Raw genomic sequence first — 27128 nt, 5'->3', positions numbered from 1 at the left:
TATAACCACCGCACAGACCCTACAGCAGTGGTTCTCAACAGTCCCTTCCCACTCACATACCACCTTAAGCAATACAGAGCACCGATGGCATAGGGAATACTTAAAGTGGTATGTGAGTGGAAAGAAAAAAGTTGTGAACCAGTGGCCTACAGCAATTCACGCTTTACTGGCAAAAGCTCATCAGTATTGAGCTGAACCCCCGGTGACATGATAGCAACAAAGCTGAATGTGAATTATCTATTTGCTTTTCATGCAATTTTAAATGTGTTGGCGGGTAAAATTTTACTTGTAGCATTACTTCTAGATAGTGCCCATAATGATGCTTCACGTGAGTTTTGTAATAAGATCAAAATAAACAAGCAGTAAGCTATGTGACCCCCCCACCGCCCCCTTTCTGGCTGCTCCACATTCAATAGATCATAACTGATCCTCAGTTCCTTTAAAATTCAGAAATTTATCAAGCTGCTTTGAAATGTGCTCAATAATTGAGCCTGTACAGTTCCTGTAAGGTAGAAAATTCCATAGATTTATTATACTCCAGTGAAGAACTTCCAACTTTCTATTCTGAAGCAGAGACTCGTACTTTTAGATATCCAGTCAGGTGAAATGGCATCCCTGCACTTACCCTGTAAAGCCAAGTACAAATATAGCATTTCAATTAAATCATATCTCATCCTGAACTCTTGTGAATATATGTCCATCTAGTTATTCTCCTCACATTGGACAACCTTTTGGTGTACTCCGCTTGACCCAAGTATGTCCATAGAGAAAGAGAGCATAGGGTGCATATAATTAGTGCAAAGTATCTGTAACCTTGTTTTTCAAATTTTGGAGCAAGGCTGGATAATATTTTTTGCTCTGCTTGGTGATTAACTTTCTATTTTATCTACCAAAGTGGATGAACTCCCATTTTTCCATATTATATATCACCTGACGTGTTCACACATTAATTTGGTTGGTTTATTTCCCTCTTTGAAGCCTTTACTCAAAATCCACACGACATCCAAGCTTTGTTCAGCAAACGAAGATAGTACATTTGGACTCCCTGCCCACTAATACAACTTGCTTTCAACACTTTTTTCCTACAGCCATTGTTCTCCAGTGTTTCCAGGAGGCATTCTATTTCTTTCATGGACAGATACAAGATATTTAATACAAGTATAAAATATTGATTGCAGGCAGCATCTTTGGGAAGAATGAACATTTTTGGTTGAAGAAAACCAGTTAAAGTTGCAGAGATGGTCAGAGCAGAATGGATAAAACCAAGATTATTTCAAATTGGATTGCCATGGTGATGCACCGCATACAAAGCCATCTGGCTGTTAAATTAAAGAGGGTAGTTAGAGAAAAACAAAGGGACATGCAAATGCTATAAAGTGCAGGTTAGAATTGTTACAGATTAGAAACTTATGAATGTTGTTAATGCACACCTGTGGAAAAAGGAAATAGAATATAACAGATGAATAAATTTGACTAATCTTGGACAAAATGTCCTGTTTTAATTCAAGCAGTGAAAGGCAAGTTACCAGAAATTGTAGAATTCAATACAAAAGTGTTCAGACAGATGATGTGGGCAAGGACCTCAAGCTTACATTAGGGTTTGTAGACCACAGGCAAAATCTTTTGTTTCTTTTCTCTACCATTTCTTTATTCTCGCAAACATCCTTTCTACCTAAGCATTTAATGCAAATCTTTTCCTTTTTGCAGTGTTTATCATTGCAGCATTGAATTTAGTCCTGGCTCCACACATTTAAATTCAGATCCACTGTCTGTTTTTTTTTAAAAATCAGGATTAACAGTGTGTTTTCAATCACAGGACAACAACTTTTTCTCAAAAGGTTTGCTTCCTGAAATAAAAATTGAGGATTATGATAGGCCACTTCAAACTGAACACAAAGATAATTTCAGATTTGCTGTATTATTATGCAGTAAGTTGGAGAAACATTAAACTAACTTTAATTGAATTTACCATATTTAATCGCATAATATTGAGTTCATTCAACTGACCTGAAAGTGTTTTGCTGCTAATTTTCATTTGAACTCAGCATCTGATGCTTCGTGTTCAGAGTCAGTCAGCATGGATGGATCCCAATCGCCCTGATACTGCTTTTCCATGGCTGCAATGTCCTGGTGAAACTTTTCCCCATGCTTGTCTCTGACTGCACCAAGATCAGCAGGGTGGAAATCCAAACGCGAACGCAGAAAATGCCTTCCATGATATTTTCTTCAGCTTCACTAGCAGATCTTTGAACGTGGCACTGAGCGTCTGCCCAGGCCATGCTTGGACTGACCAAAACAGCTTGCTTTGTGGGCATTATACCAGTAGACTTAAGAAATCATAAAAATAGGTTGTATCTAAATAACGGGACGTGATAGGAAATTTTTAAGGTAATTTTCATGATTATGAAAATATATCCAATAGGGTTCAGGAAGCAAAATCTTTGTTGTCCAGTGTAATTTTTCTTCCTCCTTAGCCTATGGACCAAAGCACCCAATTATCAAAGTCCTGACGGTGCTTCAGCAGTCAACCTGTGTAACAGTAAAAACAGAAATGCTGGAGGAACTCTGGCAGGTCTCGCACCATAGATAAATAACTGACATTTCAGGTACCTCGAAAAAGGGAGCAGGCTTGAAACACTAGTTATCTATCTTTAATGACACGGTGAGACCTGCTGAGTTCTTCCAGAATTTCTGTATTTTTACTCCAATCAGAGCAGACTTCTACACTTCACTTCGACTTGTGCGACAGAGCAGCGCAAAATGATACCTGGAATGTTGTCTTGTATGATTGGATGTCCCATGAAGGCCTACTTATTGGTTCACCTTTCCAACCAATATCTCTCTCTCTCTCTCTAGCTCTAATACTGCACTCAGTCTAGCAGTGAAAAAACAGTACAATGTATGGGTTGACTCGCTGGACTGTTTGAGAGATGAGCTTCCTCACTATTTCTTGGTACGCGAAACATACTGGAGTCAGATAAGCACCTTCTAACCCAATTTCCTCATCAATATTTCATGCTTTGAAAATAAACCAATACAACTATTTATTCCCTTAGTGGTAACCATAAATTTAAAGATTGGATGAAACATACCAAGATTTCTAAGAATTTAAAGGAACAATGAGGAAAAAAACAGGGTAATACATCACTTGTCATGCAAATCTGCTTCCATACTGAACTGTGTCATATTACAGTTTGACAGCTGGGATAAGAACTGCATTGGAAAGTACCAGATTTGAAAGCTCATCAGTCCCAAACAGCTTTAGTCACATCATTTATGATCAACACTCTTTTGCAAGAAGCGGTGCAAATATTAATATTTGAATAGAACACACTCATGGATTTCTCTGCTACCAAAGATGATCATGGCTCACAGCAGATTTAAAAATAAATGTGGCTCTAACTAAAGACATTCAAGTATTGAACCAGAACTTGCTTTTAATTGAAGCTAACATCAAGTAGTAGATCTAGTTAAAAGCCAATGGAGAATGATCCAAAAATTTGTCCTTTTCGTGGACGTCATGGGATCGTTGTAACTGACAAAAGTAATTAAGGACACTCATCCAAAAAACAAAATTGTAGAGATCCTGATGATTATTTTTGTTTCCTAAACATTTCCAGCATTGTCAACTCTCCTAATCTATCCAGTATTACAGATGAACATTCAAACAAATAGCTGAGTTGCAGAAATTAAGGGCCGCTTCCACTACCAGACCTTTGATGACAGCAGGCTGCCATGCCGTCTTAGGATGGAAGGTGAGCTGCTTGCCAGAAAGATCACTTACCATCAGGTTCACTAGGAGAGCTGCCACAGCCTAGTCGCATCACAATAGGGGCATAAGCCAGTTTCCCTTCTGTACAGTGCTTTCTGATGTTGTCAATAATATTAATGGGAAAGTGGATGTGAAGATCACATAGGAAAAGAATTGTATGACCCTCCTAAAAGGGAAAGAAAGCAATGTCATGTCTTTTCAAAATAACTCGAGGCACAGAAGGTACACAACCAAAGTTAAATTGGAAAAAAAGTTATTGAACTCATTAGGGTCAGCTACAGCATCAGGAGATGTGTGCTTCTCAGTCATCCCACAGATTAGTTTGCACCAGTGATGGTGGACACAAGGTTGGCTCAAGAGAGCTGAGTGCAAAACTGAGGCTGATACTCCGCAGCAATGAGAAAACGCTACGGCAATCAAACGTGTTGTTTTCAGATTAGATGGTAAACCTGCCGAAAGATCCACAGTGATCTTTGTAAATCATCCGGGGACTTGTCCTGATCAACATTTATCTGAAAAAAAAATTACCTGAAAGAAATGATCTGGCCATTTATTCCATTGGAGCACTTTGATATACACAGATTCCTAATTGCTTTATAAGATTTCAAAATGACTATTGGCAGCAGTATGCTGTTCATCCTGAGATTATGCAGGTGGCCACACAAATAGATTGCGCTTTAGAAATAAAATTGGAGTGCAAAACCTATTTTAGTCATCCATTTTTTTCTCACAGATGTTAACCTTCTTTGGGGATTAGATTCTATACTTTGCATTAGCTCACTGATGCATACAAATATATTAAAACCCTGGTATACAGCACCCATGGGGATTGGTAGATGCAAGATAAGCAAGTTTTCCGGATGCTTGAGACACATTCTTACAATACCTAATACAAATGCGTTAAGAAAAAACAGTTTAAAAGACAAAAATACTATACAGTACTTACACAGAACAAAATTCACTTGCATGAATATATAAACCTTAAAGTATTTTACTTTATTTTCCATCACATTCTCTGTAAACTCTGCATTTGCAGGTTAAAGCTCCATGGAGTCCCCAAAAGATGAACAATATAAATAATGAACCCCCCCCCTCCCTGAGCTTACAGGAACAATATAAATAATGAACCCCCCCCCCTCCCTGAGCTTACAGGAACAATATAAATAATGAACCCCCCCCCCTCCCTGAGCTTACAGGAACAATATAAATAATGAACCCCCCCCCCTCCCTGAGCTTACAGGATCAATATAAATAATGAACCCACCCCCTCCCTGAGCTTACAGATAAAGCCTCTGACCAGGGCGACTCTTACTCAGCAGGAATAGAGATTGAAAGAGTGCAGAGTTTACTTGGATGTTGCCTGGACTTCAGGAACTGAGTTAGATGGAAAAGTTAAACAGGTTAGGGTTTTATTCCCTGGAGGGTAGAAGAATGAAGGGAGATTTGATCGAGGTATTTAAAATTACAAGGGGGATAGGATAGACAGAGTAAATGCAGGGAGGCTTTTTCCACTGAGGGTAGGTGAGATACAAACCAGAGGACATGGGATAAGGGTGAAAGGGGAAAGGTTTTGAGAGAACATTAGGGAGAACTTCTTCACACAGAGACTGGTGGGAGAGTGAAACGAGCTTCCAGCTGAAGTGATGAATTTGGACGATTTAATTTTTGAGAAGAATTTGGACAGGTATGGAGGCCAATGGTTGGGGTGCAGGTCAGCGGGAATAGTTCAGCAAAGACTAGAAGGGTCAAAGGACCTGTTTCTGTGCTATTGCTCTATGATTCTATGGACAAGGAGACACCCCAAGAGAGTCACCCCAAAAGTGAGCGGCATCAACTAGATCTTCATCCTGGATGATGCCATTTTATTTAAACGCAACTTTAATCAAACAGCTGCTATAAGCAAAGTACAACCAAGACACTATGCTGGAGGAATATTTGCTTGCACCTTCACCAAAGGATTATGTGGTACTGTACAGAACATTCACAATTTTAAACATGTTTTTCTTATTTATTTTAATGTTTATTAGTTTATTTATTTTCTTTTCCTGAATGCTTGAGGTTGTAGTTAGCTTGAATTCCTGCTAACAGGGTTTTTTTTTTCTGTATATTTAATGCAAATACAAGACAGATAGATTTTTACGCAGTTGGGAAATTAACCATTATGGGGAAAAGGCAGGTAGGTGGCAGATCAGCCATGATGGTGGGTCAGGTTCAACAGGCCAGATGGCCTACTCCTGACTCTTATGTTCCAAAGACCACTCCTCATTTGTGAGCTCTGTCACAGAGACCAAGCATGGTGCAGCCTTCACCAATCTTCACTTGCACATTTCCAACAGACACCTAGAATTGAATCCCCCACCCTATCTCTCTAAAAACCACAATTACCATGAAACACTGAGTCCAGATATTATTCTATTGTTCTGTCTGAAACGGACTGTTGTAGAACAGCTCGGGTTAAAAAAAGATCAAACCTGGAAGTTGTGGCTATATTCCAATGTATTGGCTTACCTTCCTAAAAATGCCTTTTCAAATTTGAACATGCCACCCTTTTCACCATAAAATCCCTTGCAGTGACTGGAAGGATCTTGCCTGTTCTGCTTTCAGCAAAATGATTAAACTTCAAAACTACTTGATTAGCTAAAAAGCACTTAGGGCCACACCTGAAGTCATGAGAAAAATTGTAGTAAATTATATTGAAGCTGACATTTGCTGAAAAAGTGAAATAATTCTCACAACTGAATAAAATCCTCCTGCAGATTATTAGACCTTCTGTTGTTAGCAACCAGAAAATATAGAACGCATCATTAATACGTCTTTTTTTTGCCCCCCCAGCTTCTTCCTTGATGATGGTAGCAGAGGGTTCACAGAATGTTAAATGTATTACTTTCTGAGGATCGATGGGAGCTGATTATTTTCTTACACTTGCATGTGCAATTCCATCAAGTTCGCTGGCCCAGAATCAAGATATAGGAATCCAAATGACACTGTCTTATTTTTTATACAAGCGGATGGTTCTAAAAATACTGTTAACTCTATTCCAGCATTACAGGCCTGGAATTTAATTTGCTATGTAATGAAATCATTACTACATTAGAAGGGGTTACTTGGTAATTGAAATTTATAAATTCTTTTCATTTGGTACAATTTTTTTTGTGCATTGGCCTGCCCATCAATCAAATCTAGCTTTTGTCCAGAACTGACTTGCTGTCCTTCCACCCGCTTTTTTCATGATCTTACTTCAAACTACATTCCACAATTTGTGCAAGTAGCTTTCTGACATTTCTTATGAGCGCCCATGCCCTCCGCCACAACTTGATCTGAAATAATGTGTGCGTTTACTTCTCTTTCTCTCCCTTTTCCAAACCAAAAGAAAAACCGAACAAGTTCCAGTCAATCACAGTTCTGGCTACGTGGATGGTTTCCAGAATGTGGACATAAAAGGAATTTGACAAACTAACCCAGCACTAGCAGCTACCAGTCAAACTGTAATGACACATAATTTTCTTGAAGAGAACCTAAAAGGATATTGATACAGATAGAAGGTGCTCCTGCAAGACCGAATCATTAACAATTTGAAGGCATTTTTGCAGATGTATATTTTGTACATGAGAAGAAGTCCAATGATTTAAAAACATTCTATTACAGCATAAACCCATAAGTAGAAATCTATAAATTACATTCAAGTGGTAATAGAAGCTGCTTTCAGGTGCTCAGATGCAGATAATGTGTCAGCAGATGCAGTCGGAGGAGTGCAGCTGGGACGTTCAGATGGCCCCGGAAAAGACGTGTCTTTCTGTCACCTGAATGTGCCGGCTGAAGGAGAGCTGTGTCCGAGCGAACGCCAGCTTCTGTGGACTGTGGCCATAGTCCCACTGCTGCTTTCAGGTGCAACGGGAGATTCTCCAAGCCGGAGAATATACCTACAGGAGGAGTGTTAGGTAAGTGCTAACCCGACAGCCGCATTGTAAAGCCGCGGCTTTACAGTCGGGTATTCTGGCCACCTGAAAGTGGCTAGAGAGAGCAATGTGGGACCTCAATATATTGCTCAATGTTTGCTTATCATGGAACAGAGACAACTATTCTTCATATCTAAAATGATACATAACAAATCAAAACCTAAGTGAACAATATGAGTTCATAGATCTCTTCCTTCAAGATAAAAAGAAATAAAATTAAATAATTTTTGTGCACTGACATGTCTCAAAGTTGTGTTTCAGATTTAGAACAATAGTTCAATGATTGAAAAAATGATTCAAGATGAAATTTTAGAAATAGATAGGAGAAACTCTGCAACACTCTGCAAGAGTGTGGAAAGCTGTCCATACCCTATGAATGAAATTAAACAAACAATCTTGGTTTGCAATTACAAGCAATTCAGTCTCCCTCTTTGCGGTTAAATTGTTTCCACTCCAGTCATGTGTTCTGAGGTGAGAGTACACTGGAGATGATAGTGAATTTCATAATTGATTTCTCCCTTCATTGAGATATGGAAATTGGTCCTTGGTTCTAAGGGTTCTGTCGTGCAACTTTATTGCCAGACAGGAGAATTTGCAGAGGGGACTGGTTGGTATGGACCTTAGTTTCATGGATGCTTAGTGTCGGACCCATTCTCTAGTTAACGAGTCAGTGACTTGGTGGCCAGCCGCCACATTTGCCATGAATATTCACTCTGATGCAGCTTGATGATAGAAATGAGAGTGATTTTGGTTCCGGAATTACAAGAACATAGTTTGAACAGTTCCCCATGCATCCTGTAGATTAGCTCCATTCCAGTACAAGGCCCAAATCTGCACTGAGATTGGGTCTGTAATGGGTCTGTTGGATAAAATCACACTTTGTGTACCATTATGCAGCAGATTGAGAATCATGGTGCAGAGTTTCTGTGGAGAGTCAAATTGGAAAATGATTTTGCTGAGCCACTGGAAACAGTCAGAGGAGGGAAGGAGAACCCGAGCAATGACTCTTCCTGTGCTGACCGCAGGGAATCCCCTGACTGATTTTGGTCTCTGAGGTCCCCTGGTATGTTGTCCTCTTCCCAGATTTGAGTGCTATACAGGTCATCTTAGTTTACATTTAAAACTTCACATATCTGTCCCTTTGTCCAGAGTTAAAATTGACAAGGGGCGCTGAATCAGCTTCAGAATAAGACTTTAATTGGTGGCAGTCATAACTCTCGATTAAGTAACTGCTCATTTGAGATAGAAGAAATACATATATGTAAATGTAAACAACCAAAGAAAACTTCATGATTAATAAAGATTTTTAATGAGTAGTGTGGTTCATACTACAGAATTTAAGTAATAATGCTTTCCTATAATTAAGGACTTGGAGAGACCATCCTTGCAATACCGCATACAACTTTGGTTTCTTTACCTAAAAGAAGTACCATAAAAGTCGATACCATGTAAAAGTCGACCCCGCTCCTATTTTTGACCCAAAAATTTGATATTTTCCATATATCGCGAGTAAAGGTCGACAACCCCTCTCCCCTCTATTTTTGGTCCTGGCTGCCAGAGCTCCCAATGCCTCGACTGCAGGCTCTCGCCAAGGCCCATGCCACTCACCCGCCGGAGCACCTGATGCTCCGACCGCAGACTCTCTCCTAGGCCCCACTGCCCATCTCTCTGAGCTCACGATGCCCTGAATGCAGACATACCGCTCAATCCCACTGCCTGCCTGACCATCAAGCTAATGACGCCCCAAATGCAGACTTAGCACCCGGCCTCAGCCACCCGTCCACCCATCCGAGCTCCTGATGCCTGAATGTGGATTTACCACCTGATCAGCTGCTCATTAAGCTCCTGACACCTTAAATGACACAGGTATTTATCGTGATCAAAAGTAGCATGCATGTAATAGTTGACCCCTTCCAAAAACTGGTCTACAAAATTTGACTATTATGGTGTGTTTGTATGAATGTATGTTTTATATGTATGCACACACATATTAAAACACCCACACACATATATCTATATATATATCTATATATATATATATAGATATATATATCTATATATATCTATATATATAGATATATATATATATATATATCTATATATATAGATATATATAAAGTATTGTGACAGAGTATATAGAGATGTTTGGGAGATAAATTGGGAAAGGTTTGTTAGAACGCAAGCACTTTAAAACACATAATCTTTGCAGGAGCTTTTGCAAGAGAGTTCAGACTCATGATGGAGTGTTGTTTGAAAAAGGCAACAAATGTAACAACAGGCAGTAGCAGCTTTGTCTGGAAAACAGAACTTGAGGTCTGGAAGGTCTGGTGATCTTTGCAGACAGAGAGCAAAAGAAGCAGGCTTTGCTCTCAAAGTTGGAGGGAGTGTGAGAGAGAGGAGAGACATAGACATCTGTTCCAGAGGGACAAGCTGGCAAGCTTTGGAAGACAGCCTGGTGAAAGGAGAGGACTGGCTGTCCGGTGTTTCCCTTGGAATAGGAGAAACAGAAAGGAACTCTGTGGTCACCTGAAGGAAAGACGTTATCATCTGGAGAACCCTGAAGGGGGCAAGTTTTGTCAGCAAGACACTGGAGTGGCTGATTAAAAAGGAATCAGTTGTGAATGTCCTGGAATAAGAGAAGCTCTCCGAGAACCAACAAGAACCCTTCTGAGTGGTAACCATTTACCTGTTAAGCACCAAAACCTGGTGAACTTTATTAATGTTAACTTCTGTGCACAGTACAAGAATTGCCTGCAACCAGTGAGGTAGGACTGTGAATCACAGAACTTTGCTGAACTTGCACACACATGTGCTTAGAATTAGAAGGGGGGGGGGGGGGTTAAGTGAGTCAATAGAGATAAGTTAAAGTTTGATTGTATTTTCATGTTCAAAGATAATTAAAAGCAACTTTTGTTTAAGTAATCCTTTGCTGCTGGGTTTTGGAATCCTCTGGACTTTAACAGTACACACACACACACACACACACGCACACACACACACACACACACACACGCACACACGCACGCACACACACACACACACACACACACACACACACACACACACACACACACACACACACACACACACACACACACACACACACACACACACACACACACACACACACAGGGCAGGCAGACAGGGTAGATACAGGGCCAGTGCTATTCCTGGAGGAGGAATCTAGAACAAGTGAGGTATGGTTATAGATTTCATTCGACACTTAGATTTTTTGGACATTAGTAGAAGAGGGATACAAGGATAGGGCAGAAAATAGTGTCAGTGAACTCATTGCAGGTTTAAAGACATACTCTAGAGCAATAAAATTCAGTGCATGAACAGTAATAGATTTACATAATGTTTACTAATGCTCTTCTTATGCAGTACACACACAGTCTTCTATTTATTATTATGCCTGTGCAATGTAAGATTCAAATACAGACACTAAATTAATTGAATGCCAGCAAATAATTTGTCTCACAGAAATAGGTCATTTAGCCCAAATATTCCATGCCTGTGTTTATGCTTCATGTGAGGTTCTATTAAAATGCTAGTTTCCAGATATCCCTTAAAAACATCTGTACTATTCATCTCAATAATCAAGACCCACAGTTTAATGATACTGTGCAAAAAAAAAGGGTTTCTCCCAAATTCTCATTCGGATTTATTAATGACCCTCTATTCCAACGTAATAATTTACCAATATTTTTGCAGAAGGAAAGTCAGCAATAATTATCACGAAATCCAGAATTAATCTGTAAAATGTCAATATCATCATATTCAGATAAGCTTTTAAAAATGAACAAAAGCATTAATTAACAATTATATTCTACTTAAATGCTTTAGTTTCAAAATCAAACCAGGAAAGCATGTAGCTAATTAAATGCTTAATTTTAATTCAAAGCTCCATTTTGCAAGTAATTTATAATGGACATTACTGTGCCAAATATGCCCCTCACCACAAAATTACATGGTCGAATATTCATATGGTGTAAAGATACACACTGAGCATCTACACTCCTTGATCTAGGTGTGAATTTGCAGTATTTGATTTATACATTACATTTTTAGCCCAACATTCAATATTACATTTGCAGAACTAGATTTGAACTTTGCGTGAAAGTCATACTGTACATTATCACTAATATCATACTCCACATCAAAGGTTCCAGATCTAAATCTATAAGGTACATGTTGGATTCATATTGTGCATCTACAGCAGCAGGTTTATAGTCTTGATAATTGTACATTCGTTTTATGAGTATTATGTGCTACGTCTGCTCAGATGAAAGATGAGGGATCTCCCAGTGGCCCCCTATTTCAATTCCCCATCCCATTCCCTTGCTGATACGTCCGTCTATGGTCTCATGTATTGCCAAACTGAGACGCCTAAAACTGGAAGAACAGCACCTCATCTTCTGTCTGGACACCTTCCAATCAAATGCCATTAACCTAGACTTCTCTGGCTTTTGTTAACCCCTCTCCCCCAGGGTCGGCGACAGAACAAATGTTAGAGGGGAGCATTAGTGTGTTGGGGGAGGGGGTGCACAGTTCAATGCTCATAAACTCATTCAGTAGCGGAGTGGGGGGGAGCTGCTGTTAACACCATCCGCCCCTCCGATGTAGGGGATGAGAGTGTGGCTTTTATTGTGTCAAGTATCACTAGATGCTAGTGACGCTTGACGCACACTAGTGATGCTTGTCATATGCTAGTGATGCGGCCTGGGGTGGGTGGAGAGTCATTAATATGCACCAAGCTAGATGATAGTGACGCTTAACGCATGCTAGTGATGCTGGATGGGTTGGGGTGGGTCTGATGGCGAGCGAGGGTCACACTGTATGGGGGGGGGCACAGCATCTTGCCCAGGGGGGCAATACCCACAGATGGCCCCCTTGGCAACAATCCTATGCCCCCCATCTTCCCCCTTTGCCTTCCCCCAGCTCTCTCTCTCCTTTCACACAAAATAAATTCTCATCTCTCCACATCTAGACCAGCAGCAAAAGGAATTCACCAAGATAATGGTATTTTCAAAAACAATTTTTTAAATTATCAATTATTAATAATGTAATACTTTTAACTTAATTCTAAACTTAACCCCACTATATACAAGTGTGTGTGTGTGTGTGTGTGTGTGTGTGTGTGTGTGTGAAAACCAAAACCATTACAGTTTAGGCATAATTCTGAAGCGGTAATTTTAAAGTTCAGTCAGTTTTGCTTTGAAACTCAGATTCTTTAAATTGTTGCTCAACAGCAATTATGGAGAAGGTGAAAGGCATCAGACCTCTCAAATCATAAATTTGTTGAATAGTATTCAGAGGATTGTTTCTTCATATGAATGATTTCCCCCTCTTGCATGGAGGTTACAGTTCTTGTTTTTTTCTTCCATGATGATTTCAAAAACTCAGGTACGAGTCGGACTAAGGAACCATCACAATGGTTATGATCCAGAAATAAGAATGATCTTGCTTACTTTTGCCCAGAATTGGATCAGTCACAAGTGGCTATTTAAAAAGCCACCGCACCACTGCTCTCTCTCTTGACCAAGAGAAGCAGCAAAATGGTCATCCCTTCTGAAGCCACTGTTAGTCTGTGCTATTCACAGAATGTTATGGCATTTAAATCCTGTGTGACTTACAGGATGATCAAGCACCTTCTCTAATCCAATGTTACCTACAGGATGGTAAGGTGTCTTCTGGCTTCACTTTGAAATTAGTTCCTTAATATTCAAAAATACTTTCTGTCTTGAAGTGTCTTCACCACATGACATGACATCATTCCCATCTCTTCCAAAAGTTTTATGAGCCAATCCCGCCAATATGTCTGCTGACCACAAGTAAAAGCCTGTTTTTTTTAAAAAACAGATGCCATCTGAGTCTCCATTCTAACAAATAGGTAAACAAGAACCTTTTGTTTAATTAGATGTCCTCCTTGAGCAAGCCAAATGTCCGAGATATTTCAATGAACAAACACTTCCAGTTTTATTGGGGCAGCTTACCAGACTCTTTGACTCCAAAAATGGTTCCTCTCTCTGAGTGAAATTGTGTATGTCTGTGTGTCCAAACCCATAAAATAACTTTTCTAAAAATATATATTTTATAACTAAAGATTAATAATAACAGAATTCCATCACACCTCATCATATCTAATTAACACCCTTTGTTGGCCTCCCCCAGCAAGCACTGTCTCCATTCTGAGATGTTCTGTTTTCTGCTTATTCTTTACTTATTCCTTGTAGAAAGGCTCAGGCCTGAAATTTCAGAAATATATCTTTATCTCCAAAGGGTGCTGCAAGACCAGCTGAGTTCCTCCAGCATTTTGGTGTGTTTTTACTGCAATCACAATATCTGCAGACTTCTGTGTTTCACTCACATTACACAGGGTGGCAGTCAACAGAAGCACTAGAAATACCTATAGGTCATTTCAGTGATCATTGGACTATTATTCAAAAAGTAAAGATTAGCAATGAGGGCGAAGGGAAGAATTCCGGTCTCACAAAGAAACTAGTGATGACGTGAAAGAAAAAAAATAGTCCAATTGTTTTTTCCTGCTGTCTCACTTCCTCAGACATTTGATAGTTTTACATTTTTTGCCCTTAATCTTGCACATCTTAATGGATCCAGAATAAACAGCCCCTGCAAACATTGCCGCACCCTGCATTATTGTTCACATTATTACTTCTGGTGGACGGATACCTGAACATTTAGCTAACAGAACAGCACATTGTGCTCGAGAAGTGGGCCGTTCCCCAAAAGACTTCCAAACAACACCGTCTGCTCTATGCTTCTTCGGCACAGCCACCAGAATAGCTTTCATTGTAATTGAGTCTTGGGGTGTTGTCCAATTCCAGAAACCAATGCTGCGACTCGACTTCCTGAATCATATAATGTGATCTTTCATTGCACGGGCATCATCAGGGTAATTGAGACATCACTAAATCTACCAATTTTCGAGTATATGCCTCCAGACAAGCATTTCACAAGTAATCAAGGCCTCAAATCTAGACCTTTATCAAAGGTAACCAAGACAAATGACAGCAAGTACACACCCTGCTCTGAAAGATTTAAAAGAGGAACTTTTCATTGAATACAGTTGGCAAAACCTTTAACTTGGAGGGACAGATAATGACAGCAGGACACCGGTAATACTGTGAAATATATGACTGTGCTCCATTCAACCTGAAAATGCACTGATTATTCCAAGAGAGTAACAAAGACCTTTGTGTTGTGGGTGACCTAGGATCAGAAGCCAAAGGCACGGTTTTTGAAAAGCTAACGTCAGTAGCAAGACCCAAAGTTAAGCGTACAAGGATAGAGCACAAAACACTACAAAAAAAAAGTAAATGGACCAAGCTGGATTTCAATAAGCTATGGATTCCCTTGGGCAGGTAACTCGGGGAGGAAATAATTCCTCAAGATTGTAAGTTATGGCAACCTTCTTCCAATTTAATATGGAACATTATAGATTAGGCAAATAAATCCTTTTATTTCTTGCTATTCCAGTTGAAAGCCTTAATTCTTTAATTAGCATTGTTGATTTCTTTGAGAGTCACTGAATCCAAATGTGTGAAAGTCGTGAATTATTTCAGCATCAATCCAATTATTATACCAGGGATGCTTCAATAATTCAGGTGAATTCTTATATATACTTCCCCCTGCATCATTGTGGTCAATAACCAAAAATTGGATTGTCTAGTTCACAATGTTTATGTGAAAACTCCAAATTTGATTTAAACCAGAGTAAACGACACTGAGATCATTTCTCGTTGAAATGCAACATTCATGATATTGGACTGTGAACTCCTATCCTCGATCTATATCAGCTCACTGGGAGGAACACACAAGCCGTTGATTGTGTTGATGAGAGTACAGAGGACGTTTAATCAGGACGTTGCCTAAATTAGAGGAGACACTGAAGAGAATGCAGATGTTTTGATCTTCTAGCATGGATGATCTCCCGTTGGCACCTAGCTTCTGTTGACCAGGAATAGATTGACCCTTTGAGTGAGAGCTGCTTCCCTTTGCAGAGCAGCCTGTCTCCTGCATGGTAATCGCAGTGTGTGTCATCTGTATGGCTGCCACAGGTAGTGTGCAATTAAGGCCTGACTCCCTTCTCCGTTTGCTATGCAGGAAAACGTTAGCAGCTATGCTGCTGAGCAACTTGCCATCGGGGACATTTCAGGGGTGCATCTGAATGTAAAATTTCATTTCAAATCAGATTTTAACTTTTTTTCCCCAAGACACCCTATTTAAAAGTAGTGCAATGATGTTTGAGCATTTCAATTCTATCTCAAGTCAAATATCTCCTCAGTTTCTGGAGAATAAGCAACATTTGATTCTTTGTGCCATGATGTCAAATAGCCTAGATGATGTTTTATTGTGTAGCTTCATGAAAATGTCCAGGTTTCTATTTTGTTGTCAAATGACATAAAATTGGTAAAATGTTTGAATTCAGGGAAGTTCTGCACGTGGAGAAGGGGCAGCTCCTTTCATTGATTCTATTGACATTTCCCCCATTCATTTAAGTCAAGTTTAAAATAAGGTGCTTCCCACCTTTTCTCCAGGATCTAAAAAAAATGGTAACAATCTATACTATATTGCTCTACACATGTTGGGCCCACATATTGTTGTGGAAGGTTATGATATATTCTGAGGTGATTCAAAATTTAGCTTTCCACGTGGACCTGAACTGAGATTGTAGTCCTACATCAGCAAGGCTGCGTTCTCCATCTCAGCAGCATTCTCTGAGTGTATCCCTGCTTCAGCTCATGGTTGCTATTGTTACCTCCAGCTTGACTCTGGCAAATCTCTCCTGGCCTACCTCCAGGTGAAACATCTTCAACCATCTGCTCTGAAAAGCAGGAACATTTGGTGGGGAGAAGGGAGCAGTGGAGAAATAGGAAACAGAAGAATATTAGAGAGTATGATAAGTCGAGGACAGAGGACGGAGAAGAAGGGATGCAAGGAGAGGCGGGGTACAGAAAGAAGAGTGAGAGTGGGACACGGGCACCCGTGGGAAGCAGGATGCAGAGAGACTAGTCGAGTGCAGACAAGCAAGGGCAAAAGGGAGGGAGGGCAAACAGGAGATGGATGGAGATCAAATGGGGGCAGACCGAGAGTTGTGGGGGTGCACAGAAAGGGAAAATGTAACACAAGGAGATGACTTTGGGGCAGAGAGGGGACATGCCATGGGGCAGAGAAAGAGGGAGTGGAGGCTCTGGGGTGGGAGCGGGGTGGGGGGGGGGGGGAGGGATCGGAGGAAAAAGCTGTTGTGCTTTATGGAGTAGGTAGGCCAAAAGGTGGGGAATTGAAGTGCTGGTAATAATGGGGGATAGAAAGCAGAGTGTGGCAAAGTAAGGGAGAGCGAGTGAGAGGAGTTAGAAGAAAAGTTCTTCTAATCAGGTTAGAGAGATCCAATAGTGGCAGTGTGCAACTTAGTACAGTATAAACCCTCGTTTCCAGCACCTATGTGGATTGGCAGATGCCGGATAAGTGTATTTTCTGGTTGCTTGAGACTTACTCTTTCAATGCCTAACTAATACACTTGCATTAAGAATAAACAGTTTAAAAGGCAAAATTACTATACTGTACTTACACTGAACAAACTTCACTTGCATGAATATATAAACCTTAAAGCTTTCTATCTTATTTTCAGTCACATTCTTTGAAAACATTAAACTGTCACTGTATCTCTACAGAGCCATCTGAAAATCGAACAATGGCGTAATAGATAATTAACCCCCTCCTCCCCCAAAACTTACCGATCCCAGATTGGTCCTGGGTCCACTATTGTTTGATATGTATATATATCTATATATATATATAGATATATATTAACAATCTGGAAGAAGGGATGGTAAATTGGATAAGTAAGTTTGCAGATGATACAAAGATTGATGGTATTGTGGACAGTGAGGAAGATTACCGTAGCTTAAAAAGAGTTATAGGAAAGCTAGAGGAGTGGGCTGAGAAATGGCTGATGGAATTTAATGCGGATAAGTGTGAAGTGTTGCATTTTGGAAAGGCAAATCTAAATATACATTGAATGGTAGACAATTGAGGAGTGCAGAGCAACAAAGGGATTTAAAAGTTATGGTAAATAGTACCCTCAAAGTTGATACTCAGGTAGATAGAGTGGTGAAGAAGGCATTTGGAATGTTGGCCTTCATAAATCGGAGTATTGAATTCAAGAGTTGGGATGTTATGATGAAATTGTACAAAGCATTGGTGAGGCCAAGTTTGGAACACTGTGTGCAGTTTTGGTCACTGAATTATAGGAAGGATATAAACAAAATAGAATGCAGAGAAGGTTCACAAGAATGTTGACAGGATGTCAGGGTTTGAGTTACAGAGAAAGGTTGAGCAGCCTGGGGCTTTTTTCTCTGGAGCGTAGAAGATTGAGGGGGGATTTGATGGAGGTGTTCAAGATTTTAAAAGGGACAGAGAGAGTCAATGTGGATAGGCTTTTACAATTAAGAGTGGGGGATATTCAAACCAGAGGGCATGGTTTGAGATTGCAGGGGGAAAATTATAAGGGGAACATGAGGGGAAATTTCTTCACGCAAAGGGTGGTTGGGATATGGAATAAGCTTCCGAAAGAGGTGGTTGAAGCAAGGACATTATTTACATTTAAGGAAAGACTGGATATTTACATGGAGGGGAGAGGATTGGAGGGGTATGGACCAGGTGCTGGTTAGTGGGACTAGAAGGGTGGGGATTTGTTCCGCATGGACTAGTAGGGCCAAACTGGCCTGTTCTGTATATGGTTATATGGTTATAAGCCTCTAACCAGGGCAACTCTTACTAAGCAGGGTTAAGGAGACACTTTAAGAGAGTTCCCCCAACAGTGAATGGTACCGACCAGCTCTTCATCCTGGACCACACCATTGTTTCACACAAATCTATTTAAGCACCTGCTACGAGCAAAGTCCAACCAAGGCACCCCACTGTGCCTGAATATTTGCTCCAGTCTTCACCAGTTTTATATGTTACTTCAGAGAACATTTTCTTTTACTTATGCATTTTTACCTATTTTGTTCTTTTTTATTTTAATTTTTAAGCTATTTTCCTTGATTTTTTTGCCAGTTGCTTGATGCTGCTGGTTGCTTGAATTCTGGACACTACAGGTTTTATTGGATCACTTTTCAAATAAGAGACAGTGAGATTAAATTTCTTCTGCTAATTCTCTGCCTGTCTTTCCATCCGATCTATATCCTGCTGGGGCCTGAGACAACCTTCCTCATTATCCATTATGCCACCATTTAACCTTTGTGGTCTGTTCTAGCATTCAGCTAAATCATCTGTATCTTAACTCGTACTTTCTTCCATAAGTTGCTGTCAGTGCTTTGACCAGAAAGCAGGGCAATTTCATAAAAGCTCGGAGTGGGCAGGTTGTCATGAGGAAAGGTTGGATGGGCAATCTGCTGGAGCTTCGAAGAGTGAGAGGCACATTTGACTGAAATGCAAGTGACGAGTGACAGGATGGATGTGTAGAGGTTGTTTCTCATGTGGGAGAATCAAGGACCAGAGATTCTGTTCACATACAAGGAGCATATCTAACCATTATCAGTTAGATCTGAACCATTTTATTTCCTCTCTGAAAGAGTTGAGAGTCTTTGGAACTCTTTCTCAAAGGATAATAAAAACAATTTTTTGTATAAAGTAGAGATTTTTGAAGATTGTTGGTCAATTGAAGGTAACTGTGGGTAAATAGAAATATGGAGTTAAATTACCATCAGATCAACCACAATCTTATGATGAAGTAGCTCTAATTTTATGTTCATCTGTTCATATCAGCAGGGGGACATTTGGTTCTATATTATTCCATATTTACCATTGATCCTCTCCTCCAGTCACTTCCTGAATGGACATGGAGTCATACAGCACAAAACAAGCCTTTAGCCAAACTTATCCAGTTGGCAATTTGGGCTAGTCTCACTTGCCTGCTCAGGCAGCTTTTTTGAGTCTCAATCACTCAAGCATGAGAGAACATTCTTCCCAATAGCTCTAGATTATCTTTCACCACATTTCCCATACTTCCTGGGTCACAATTTAACTTTAGCTGTTCCTCGGACCAACAGATTTAGTACCTTCCAAGGCTATGAGGTCACTTCCCATTGATTTCATTGACATGGAAGTGTTGCAGAAGGTAATAGTAGATAAATGAAATTTGAAGGTCGTGCAGCATTTTTTTTTAACCAATTACTGTCTGCCAGCTAAGAAAATAAATAATAGCCTATCATCCATTCGAATACTTTACATTACAATCAAAAACTAGAATGCATAAAATTGGAGAAGAGTCCCACCTGATAAGGTTTTCATTTATATACATTGCACGACAACCTGGCTGCATGAGGAAGCTCCATCATTTTAGCAGTTCAAAATGACCACTCACCTCTATTGCATCTGCTCCTGCCTGAAGCCCAGCTGAACGTTCAAAGCTCCCCGTGCGCTTCAAATATTGATACCTGAAAAGGAATTGAGAAACTTAAATCCCATAAGGTAGTTTATATCAGGTAATCTTCTACATTTCAAATGGTCTTTAAAGTGACCTGTCTTTCCTACTCCTGCAGATTGCATTTAAGCAGTCTCCAAAATATGGAGCTTCTCTGATCATCAGACACTGCTCAGAGAATTTCAGGGAAACTCGATCATAGGAACTCTCGATAGAGCAACCCTTCCATCCCAGGAAGCAGCCTTGTAAATCTCCTTTGGACTGCCTCCAATGTTATGATTTATTTTCGTTAAGGAGACCGAAACAGGGTGCAGTATTTCATATGGGGACTCACCAACACCTGCAAGTTCCCTATTCTTATACTTTGTCCCTTTTCCGATAAACACCAATTTGCTAGCTAATCATACGCCTCTACACATGGATGGGTTGGAGGTGGAGAGGGTTAGTACCTTCGAGTTCCTGGGAATCCATCCATCAGAAGACCTCTCCTGGAGTCAGGCATTAAGGCAAAAAGCCTCAACTGTCTAAGGAGGATGAGGAGATTTGGCCTATCATTGAATAGTCGATCAAATTTCTACAGGTGCACTGTGTAAAGTATGCAGACTGGTTACATCACAGCCCAGTTTGATAATTCAAGTCCCCTAGGAATGCAGACTGCAGAATATAGTAAACGTAGCCCGGTCCATCACAGGGATCTGACCTCCCATCCAGAGAAGGTCTTGCCTCTAGAAGGCAGCCAAAATCATAAAGGACTCCATCACCCTGGTCACAATTTCGTCTCACTGTTGCTTTTGGGTAAAAGGTACAGAAGCCTGAAGACCAGAATCTCTAGATTCAAGAACAGATTTTTTTCCAATGGCTATCAGACTCTATAAACTCCCTTGTAACACTAATTCAGTGGTTCTCAACCTTTTGCTTTCCATTCACATACCACTTGAAGTAATCCTTATGCCATCGGTGCTCTGTGATTAGTAAGGGATTGCTTAAGGTGGTATGCGAGTGGGAAGGGAGAAGTTGAGAACCACTGCTCTAGACCCAATTGTTACTGAAATATTTTGCTTGAAAAAAATTGTCATTGGCCCATTTCCTTTGGAGTTCTGAAACCGTGCACATAACGAGTCAATTAGGTACGATTAAAACAGTGGTTTTCAAACATTTTCTTTCCACCCACATACCACCATAAGCAATCCCTCACTAATCACAGAGATAGGGATTACTTAAAGTGGTATGTGAGTGGAAAGAAAAAGGTTGAGAGCCACTGCACTAATTGCTCTGAGACCACAAGAAGGATTGTCTGCATTATAGTAATGCCACTTTTTTCTTGCTCCATGGTAATTGAATACTTATTATCCATCTTTTGCATTTATTATTTCTTTTAAATGAAATGTTTACCTTTGTAGTTTAAAAAAAAAACGGATTGTTTGTTTGGCTACAGCAACTAAGAATTTTAGTGCAAAGGCACTTTTATAATGCATAGTAAAACTCGGTATCAGGAATTCAAGCAATCAGCAGCTTCAAGCAGCCAGCAAAATATATTGAAGAAAATAATAATAAAAAATAAAATAAATAAGAATAAAATAATAGGTAAAAAAGATACATATGTTTAAAATTGTAAAAGTAAATTTTCTCTGAAGTAACGTAAAATTTTGGTGAAGATGGGAGTAAATATTCAGGCAGTGGAGAGCCTTGGTTGCACTTTGCTCGTAGCAGCTGTTTGAATAAAGTTGTGTGAAACAGCAATGGCGTCGCCCAGGATGAAGATCTGCTCGCCATTGGGGTGACTCTCTTAATGTGTCTCCTTATCCATACTTAGTAAGAGCCTTTATCTTTGTTAGTACATTATTAAGTATATTAATCTGTAAACTTGAGGGAGGGGGGATTAAATGTCTATAATATTATTGCTCGCCTTTCAGGTGGTTCTGTGGAGGGGGAGGAACTGCAGATACAGTGACGGTTAAATGCTTTCAAAGAATGTGACTGAAAATGCTTTAAAGTTTATATATTCATGCAAGTGGTTTGTCCAGTGTAAGTACAGTATAGTCATTTTGTCTTAATGTAAGTGTATTAGTTAGGCAATGTATAAGTCTCAAGCAATCCCTATAGGTGCAGGATATCAGGGGATTTTTCTGTATATGACTATCACTTGTTGGATCTCCCTGCTAACATTTTGTGACTCAAGCACTGAAACATCTTGATCCGTCTGAATTTCACTCACTTGTAATTCTACAATTAAGGTACCACATCAGCAAGCACAGGGCAATGAGTAATTAGGACATTAAGTTCATGGAGAATTGAAATGGGCAATGCTGGTAACATTGCTTTGGAAAAGTTAGCACTGGAGGTAATAAAAAAGTTAGATACAAATTCCAGTAGTGGAAACAGGTGATCTTAGTGATGGCATGGGGAGGAAGTTGAAAACCCTCAACTTCCAGAGTGTTGTTCAGTTTCAGGTCATTGTCAGAACGAGGAATGGAGAGTAGATGGCTGGGAATGGAGTTTATCTCAGACAAAAACAATGGTTTCAGTCATCCCAATGTTTAGTGGGAAGTAGCTTCTGCTTGAACAACACAGGATGCCAAACAAAAGGGTCAGATAATGTGGAGAGAGTGGAGCAATTGTGATGGTGTGATTCTATCACCAATGTGTATATGTACAGATGGTAGTGTAGGATGACTGTGATTGGCTGAGAGTGTAACCACACCTACTGGCAGGTCTTAAAGGATTGCTCCTCGCCAGACCAGGTCTTTCTGGACTGGTTGACCTACTTGTGATATGCTCCAGTCTTTTAGTTAATAAAAGCCTTGGTTTGGATCAACAAGTCTTTGGTTCTTTTGACGCGCTCTACAGACGGGTAAAGCTGGAGGTCAGTGGAAAAGGATGCAGTTTGGACAGCAGCATTTGAATGGTAAATAGTGGGGACAGAGAATCAACCTTGATGAATGGGTGGAGATGAGCTTTAGCCTGTGATTTATTGTCAGAGGATATGCATGACATCACACAAAACCCTGCAATCCCTTTTTCCTGTGGGTGAGGCAGAATGACCACTTAATGGAAGTGCAAAAAATAAACTGTACACACCATAAATATGTAAACAAATAAAAGGATTGTAAACAGATAACAAATGTAAACAAACTGACTGCAATACAGAGAGAATAAAAGAAAATCAATAAAGTGCACAAGTAAGATTCCTTAAATGAGTCCCTGATTGGATTTGTTGTTGAGAAGTCAGATGGTGGAGGGGGAGCAGCTGTTCCTGAACCTGGTGGTGTGCGTCTTGTGCCATCTGTTCAAGGTTATTGTTCATTGTTGATGATGACTGGATAAGTCTGAAGGGAGCTGGTGAGATCAGCCCATCCAGCTGTATGGTGGAAAAGAGGCACTGGACTGAATGTTAGCCATGACAAAGGGAGCAGTGAGGTTGAGTAGGTCACGGAAGGTTAAATGACGTTGATCACAATTATCTAGGATGCCGTTAGAGAGGTTCTGATACTGTGGCTAGATCAGAAAAATGATTGGAGGAATTCAAACAACGATCCCTTTGCAAGATGGAATATAACAAAAGGAGGCACTTCCTGATTGGGAATGTTGCATTGAAGAGATATCTTAGACTGAACTCCCTTGAAGTGCATGTAAAGGATCCCATTGGTCTATTTTCAAGATGATTGGGGAGTTCAGATTTCAGAATTATTGTCAGAGTACATACATTACATCACATACAAGCCCGAGATTCCTTTTTTCCTGCAGGTGTGGCAGAATAACCACTTATTCATCGTGCAAAAAATAAACTATAAACAGCATAAACATGTAAACAATCAAAAGAACTGTTAACAGGTAATGAATGTAAACAACTGACTGTGCCATACAGAAAGAGAAAAGAAAAATCAATAAAGTCCTTAAATGAGTCTCTGATTGAGTTTGAGTTGGGAAGTCTGATGGAGAGGTAGCAGCTGTTCCTGAACCTGGTGATGCGATAATGTGGCACCTATACTTATTTCCTGATGGCAGCAGTGAGAACAGAGTGTGTGCTGGGTGGTGTGGGTCTTTAATGATTGCTGCTGCCCTAAGATGGCAGCCATCCCTGTGGGGAGGGTCTTGCTTGTAATGTCCTGGGCTGTGACCACCACATTTTGGAGGGCATTCCGTTCAGGGGTCTTGGGGTTCCCATACCAGACTGTGATGCAGCCGGTCAGCACACTTTCCACCTCTGTAGAAATTTGCCAGGATTTCTGGCGTCATAGCAAACCTCCACAAACTCCCGAGGAAGTAGAAGTGCTGACGTGCTTTCTTTGCGATGCTGTTAGTGTGTTGGGTCCAGGAAAAATCTTCCAAGAGAGTGACTCCCAAGAACCTAAATTTGCTCACTCTCTCCACCTCTTATCCCCCAATGATCACTGGATGGTATAACTCTGGCTTTCCTTTCTGGAAGACCTTAGTTATCCTTGGTATCACAGGCAATCATTTATCACTCAATCAATCTAGTTAGAATTGTGATGATATTTGTGGGAGTTGGCCGTGCATGGAGTAATTGTTATTTTTTTCCCACATTCAAGCAGTGAGTCATCAAAATACTCAATTAGCTATAAAGTACACTGTGATGACCAGAGATCCCAAAGGGACTATACAAATGCAAGTGTTTCCTTTCTCTTGATCTTTTACATCTCATTTCCAGTTTATGAGATTTCTTAATGCAATAAAACATTTCAGACACTGAACTGGACAACCCCTAACGGAAACAGGTGTACAGACGAACAGCGTGTCCTTGGTATTAAATACACCTAAAAGTGTTCAGTGTGTGAAACATAATGGTGTGAACTTCAGACTCTCCCAATGACAGAAAAACCACTTGTAAATGCAACACTGATGTTACTTCTGAACTACAAAGAAGAAAGATTTGCCTTTTTACAAACTGCTTTTCACAACCTTTGGTCATCTGAAAGATTCATGACCTTAAATCTCTGAACAACAGAAAGTTATGGCCTTAAAAAGGTAATTGGAAACATAAAGGTTAAAAAAAAATCCAATTTGCTAATCTAGTTAAGATAATGTCACTGTCCTAACTGGAGTTTCAGGTAAAACCATTTTTATCATGATCTTTGCAGTACGAAGTGTGTGATAGTCAGGGCGAACCCAGCACCATCAATCTCTTTTGACAGCAGTTGAAATCAGATGACTTCTACCAGCATTAAGTTCCTTTCAATCCTTCCCCGAATGATGTTAATATCATTGAAAGAATCATGGAAGATCCAGGATTAGAACCATTGCTGACTGCAGTCATCTTCTCTGAAGCATCCTTGGGATTGAGGATGATTTCCATTCCTATTTTATTGGTTCCAAAGAGCTGATGACTTTTCCAGTGATAAGATAGGGTAAAGGTTCCATTATTGGAACATAATACTACAATTAGAATGTAACATACATGAAAATTCTTTAACTTTTGTCTACCGCAAGGCGGACAGAGAGTCGCCACTTTGTCAAGTGTCCCTCCCAGAAATAAGGCCCGGCGAGGAATGAACTAGCGACCTCTGTTTATAAGACCAGTGCTCCAGCCACTGAGCTATCGAAGCTTCATGAGGTAGCTGACTGGATAGTATGTGAGACTGTCTGCCACTTACATCATGCTCATATGTGCATGTTTAGCATTAATTTTATTTGGTACATTTTACCCTTCTTGATTTTGCAACAACATAAATGTTTCTTCAGGTTATATTAAGACCAGACATGCCCATTCAGAGCGCCAACTAGAAGCATGCACACAAGATATTTTGGGAAGGAGGAGGGTGTCTAGACTGAAAGCCTCTTGAGAAATGCATAAGTATATCTTGGAGGGACTTTTTTTTACCAACTGTGGTACATAATGAAACACTCCTTCACTATACATCCATAATCTTAAATTACGCAACATCGTTTCACTGCCTCTCCATTCGAACGAACATGATAAATTCTTACCTTGTTCCTTATCATAACAAATCAACACTTTTTGTTGGTCTAGATTCCTCCCCCCCCTTGTTTGAATTGTGAGACATTCGAGATTTCCTGTTTCTGGTCTATTCCTTGAAGAAGGGTTCAAGTCTGTAGCATCGACAATACCTCTGTCTCCTTTAGACGGTGAAAAGACCGGCTGAGTTCCTCCAGCATTTTGGACTGTTTATACTACAATCACAGCGTCTTCAGACTTTCGAGTTTCACTCACTTCCACAATAGTTAACCCAACTTCACACAGTACGCTCTTTTATAGAGTAAGAAAAAGCGACCATAAAGGCAGAGATTCTCTGCCCTCTCATCACTGACCCTACCTTCAAAATGCTCCATCAGCGGCTCCAAGGTGCCAACTCTGATCCCTCTTCAGGTTTGTGGCAAAGGTGGAACAGAGCACTCCACCTTGCTTCATGAAATGCCACTGCAAATGGCTGGCTAGGGTCGGGCTGATGATGTCATGATGACACCATGAGCCCGCGACCCAGGAGCCACAGTCGGGGCTCCCACGGTGATTGGGGCTGGGGTTTGGGCTCCCTCCTGCCACCTGGAAATGTCCTCTTCCCGTTTCCCCTCCATCCCTCGCTTCTTCATCAAGGCCGCCGAGACCAAGGAGCAGGAGGGCAGTGAGGAGCCGGAGAGAGTGGGACTGAATGTGCAACGTGAGTGGGAGTGGAGGGAGTTTGGCCCAAAGAGTGTGGAAGCCCAGCGGGGGCAAGGAGAGTCCCAACCCAACGAGCTGCCTGGGCTGAGGGCAAAGGGACCCGGGTGCTGAACTCCACATCCCAGGAGGAAGGAAGACAGATGTCGAGCAGTGGAGAGGGAAAATAAGAGCAGGGGAGTCCAATGGATGCAAGATTGTGCAGAGCCATGCCTGGTATTCCGGAGGGGCAGCGCCGTGGCATAAGAGCTGGAAGAAGCATCAATGGCTGTCTTCGTTACCCATAATCTCCCATGCAACTGTAAGCATTCGGCA

The 27128-nt window shown here is 40.5% G+C and overlaps 1 protein-coding gene across 11 annotated transcripts in view; it reads right to left on the bottom strand.

The window, feature by feature from the left end:
• Positions 1-27128, bottom strand: part of LOC138742262 (N-acetyl-beta-glucosaminyl-glycoprotein 4-beta-N-acetylgalactosaminyltransferase 1-like) — a 710446-nt gene that overhangs the window by 36018 nt on the left and 647300 nt on the right. For 10 of the 11 annotated variants that reach the window (XR_011344024.1, XM_069896414.1, XM_069896402.1 and 7 more), the window contains 2 exons: positions 20120-20192; positions 3785-3938 (listed from right to left, as the gene is read on the bottom strand). Coding sequence is in view for 10 of the 11 variants with exons in the window: in XM_069896414.1 (XP_069752515.1) it covers positions 3785-3938; positions 20120-20192 (227 nt within the window). In the remaining variant the exon portion in view is untranslated. Of the gene's footprint in view, positions 1-3784; positions 3939-19293; positions 19425-20119; positions 20193-27128 lie in introns of those variants that run through there. The other variant, XM_069896480.1, reaches the window with a different exon arrangement.

Source organism: Narcine bancroftii, chromosome 1 (assembly GCF_036971445.1).
Source record: "Narcine bancroftii isolate sNarBan1 chromosome 1, sNarBan1.hap1, whole genome shotgun sequence".
Classification (NCBI taxonomy): domain Eukaryota; kingdom Metazoa; phylum Chordata; class Chondrichthyes; order Torpediniformes; family Narcinidae; genus Narcine; species Narcine bancroftii.
The sequence above is the reverse complement of the archived record's forward strand: the minus strand, read 5'-3'. Positions and strand labels throughout refer to the sequence as shown.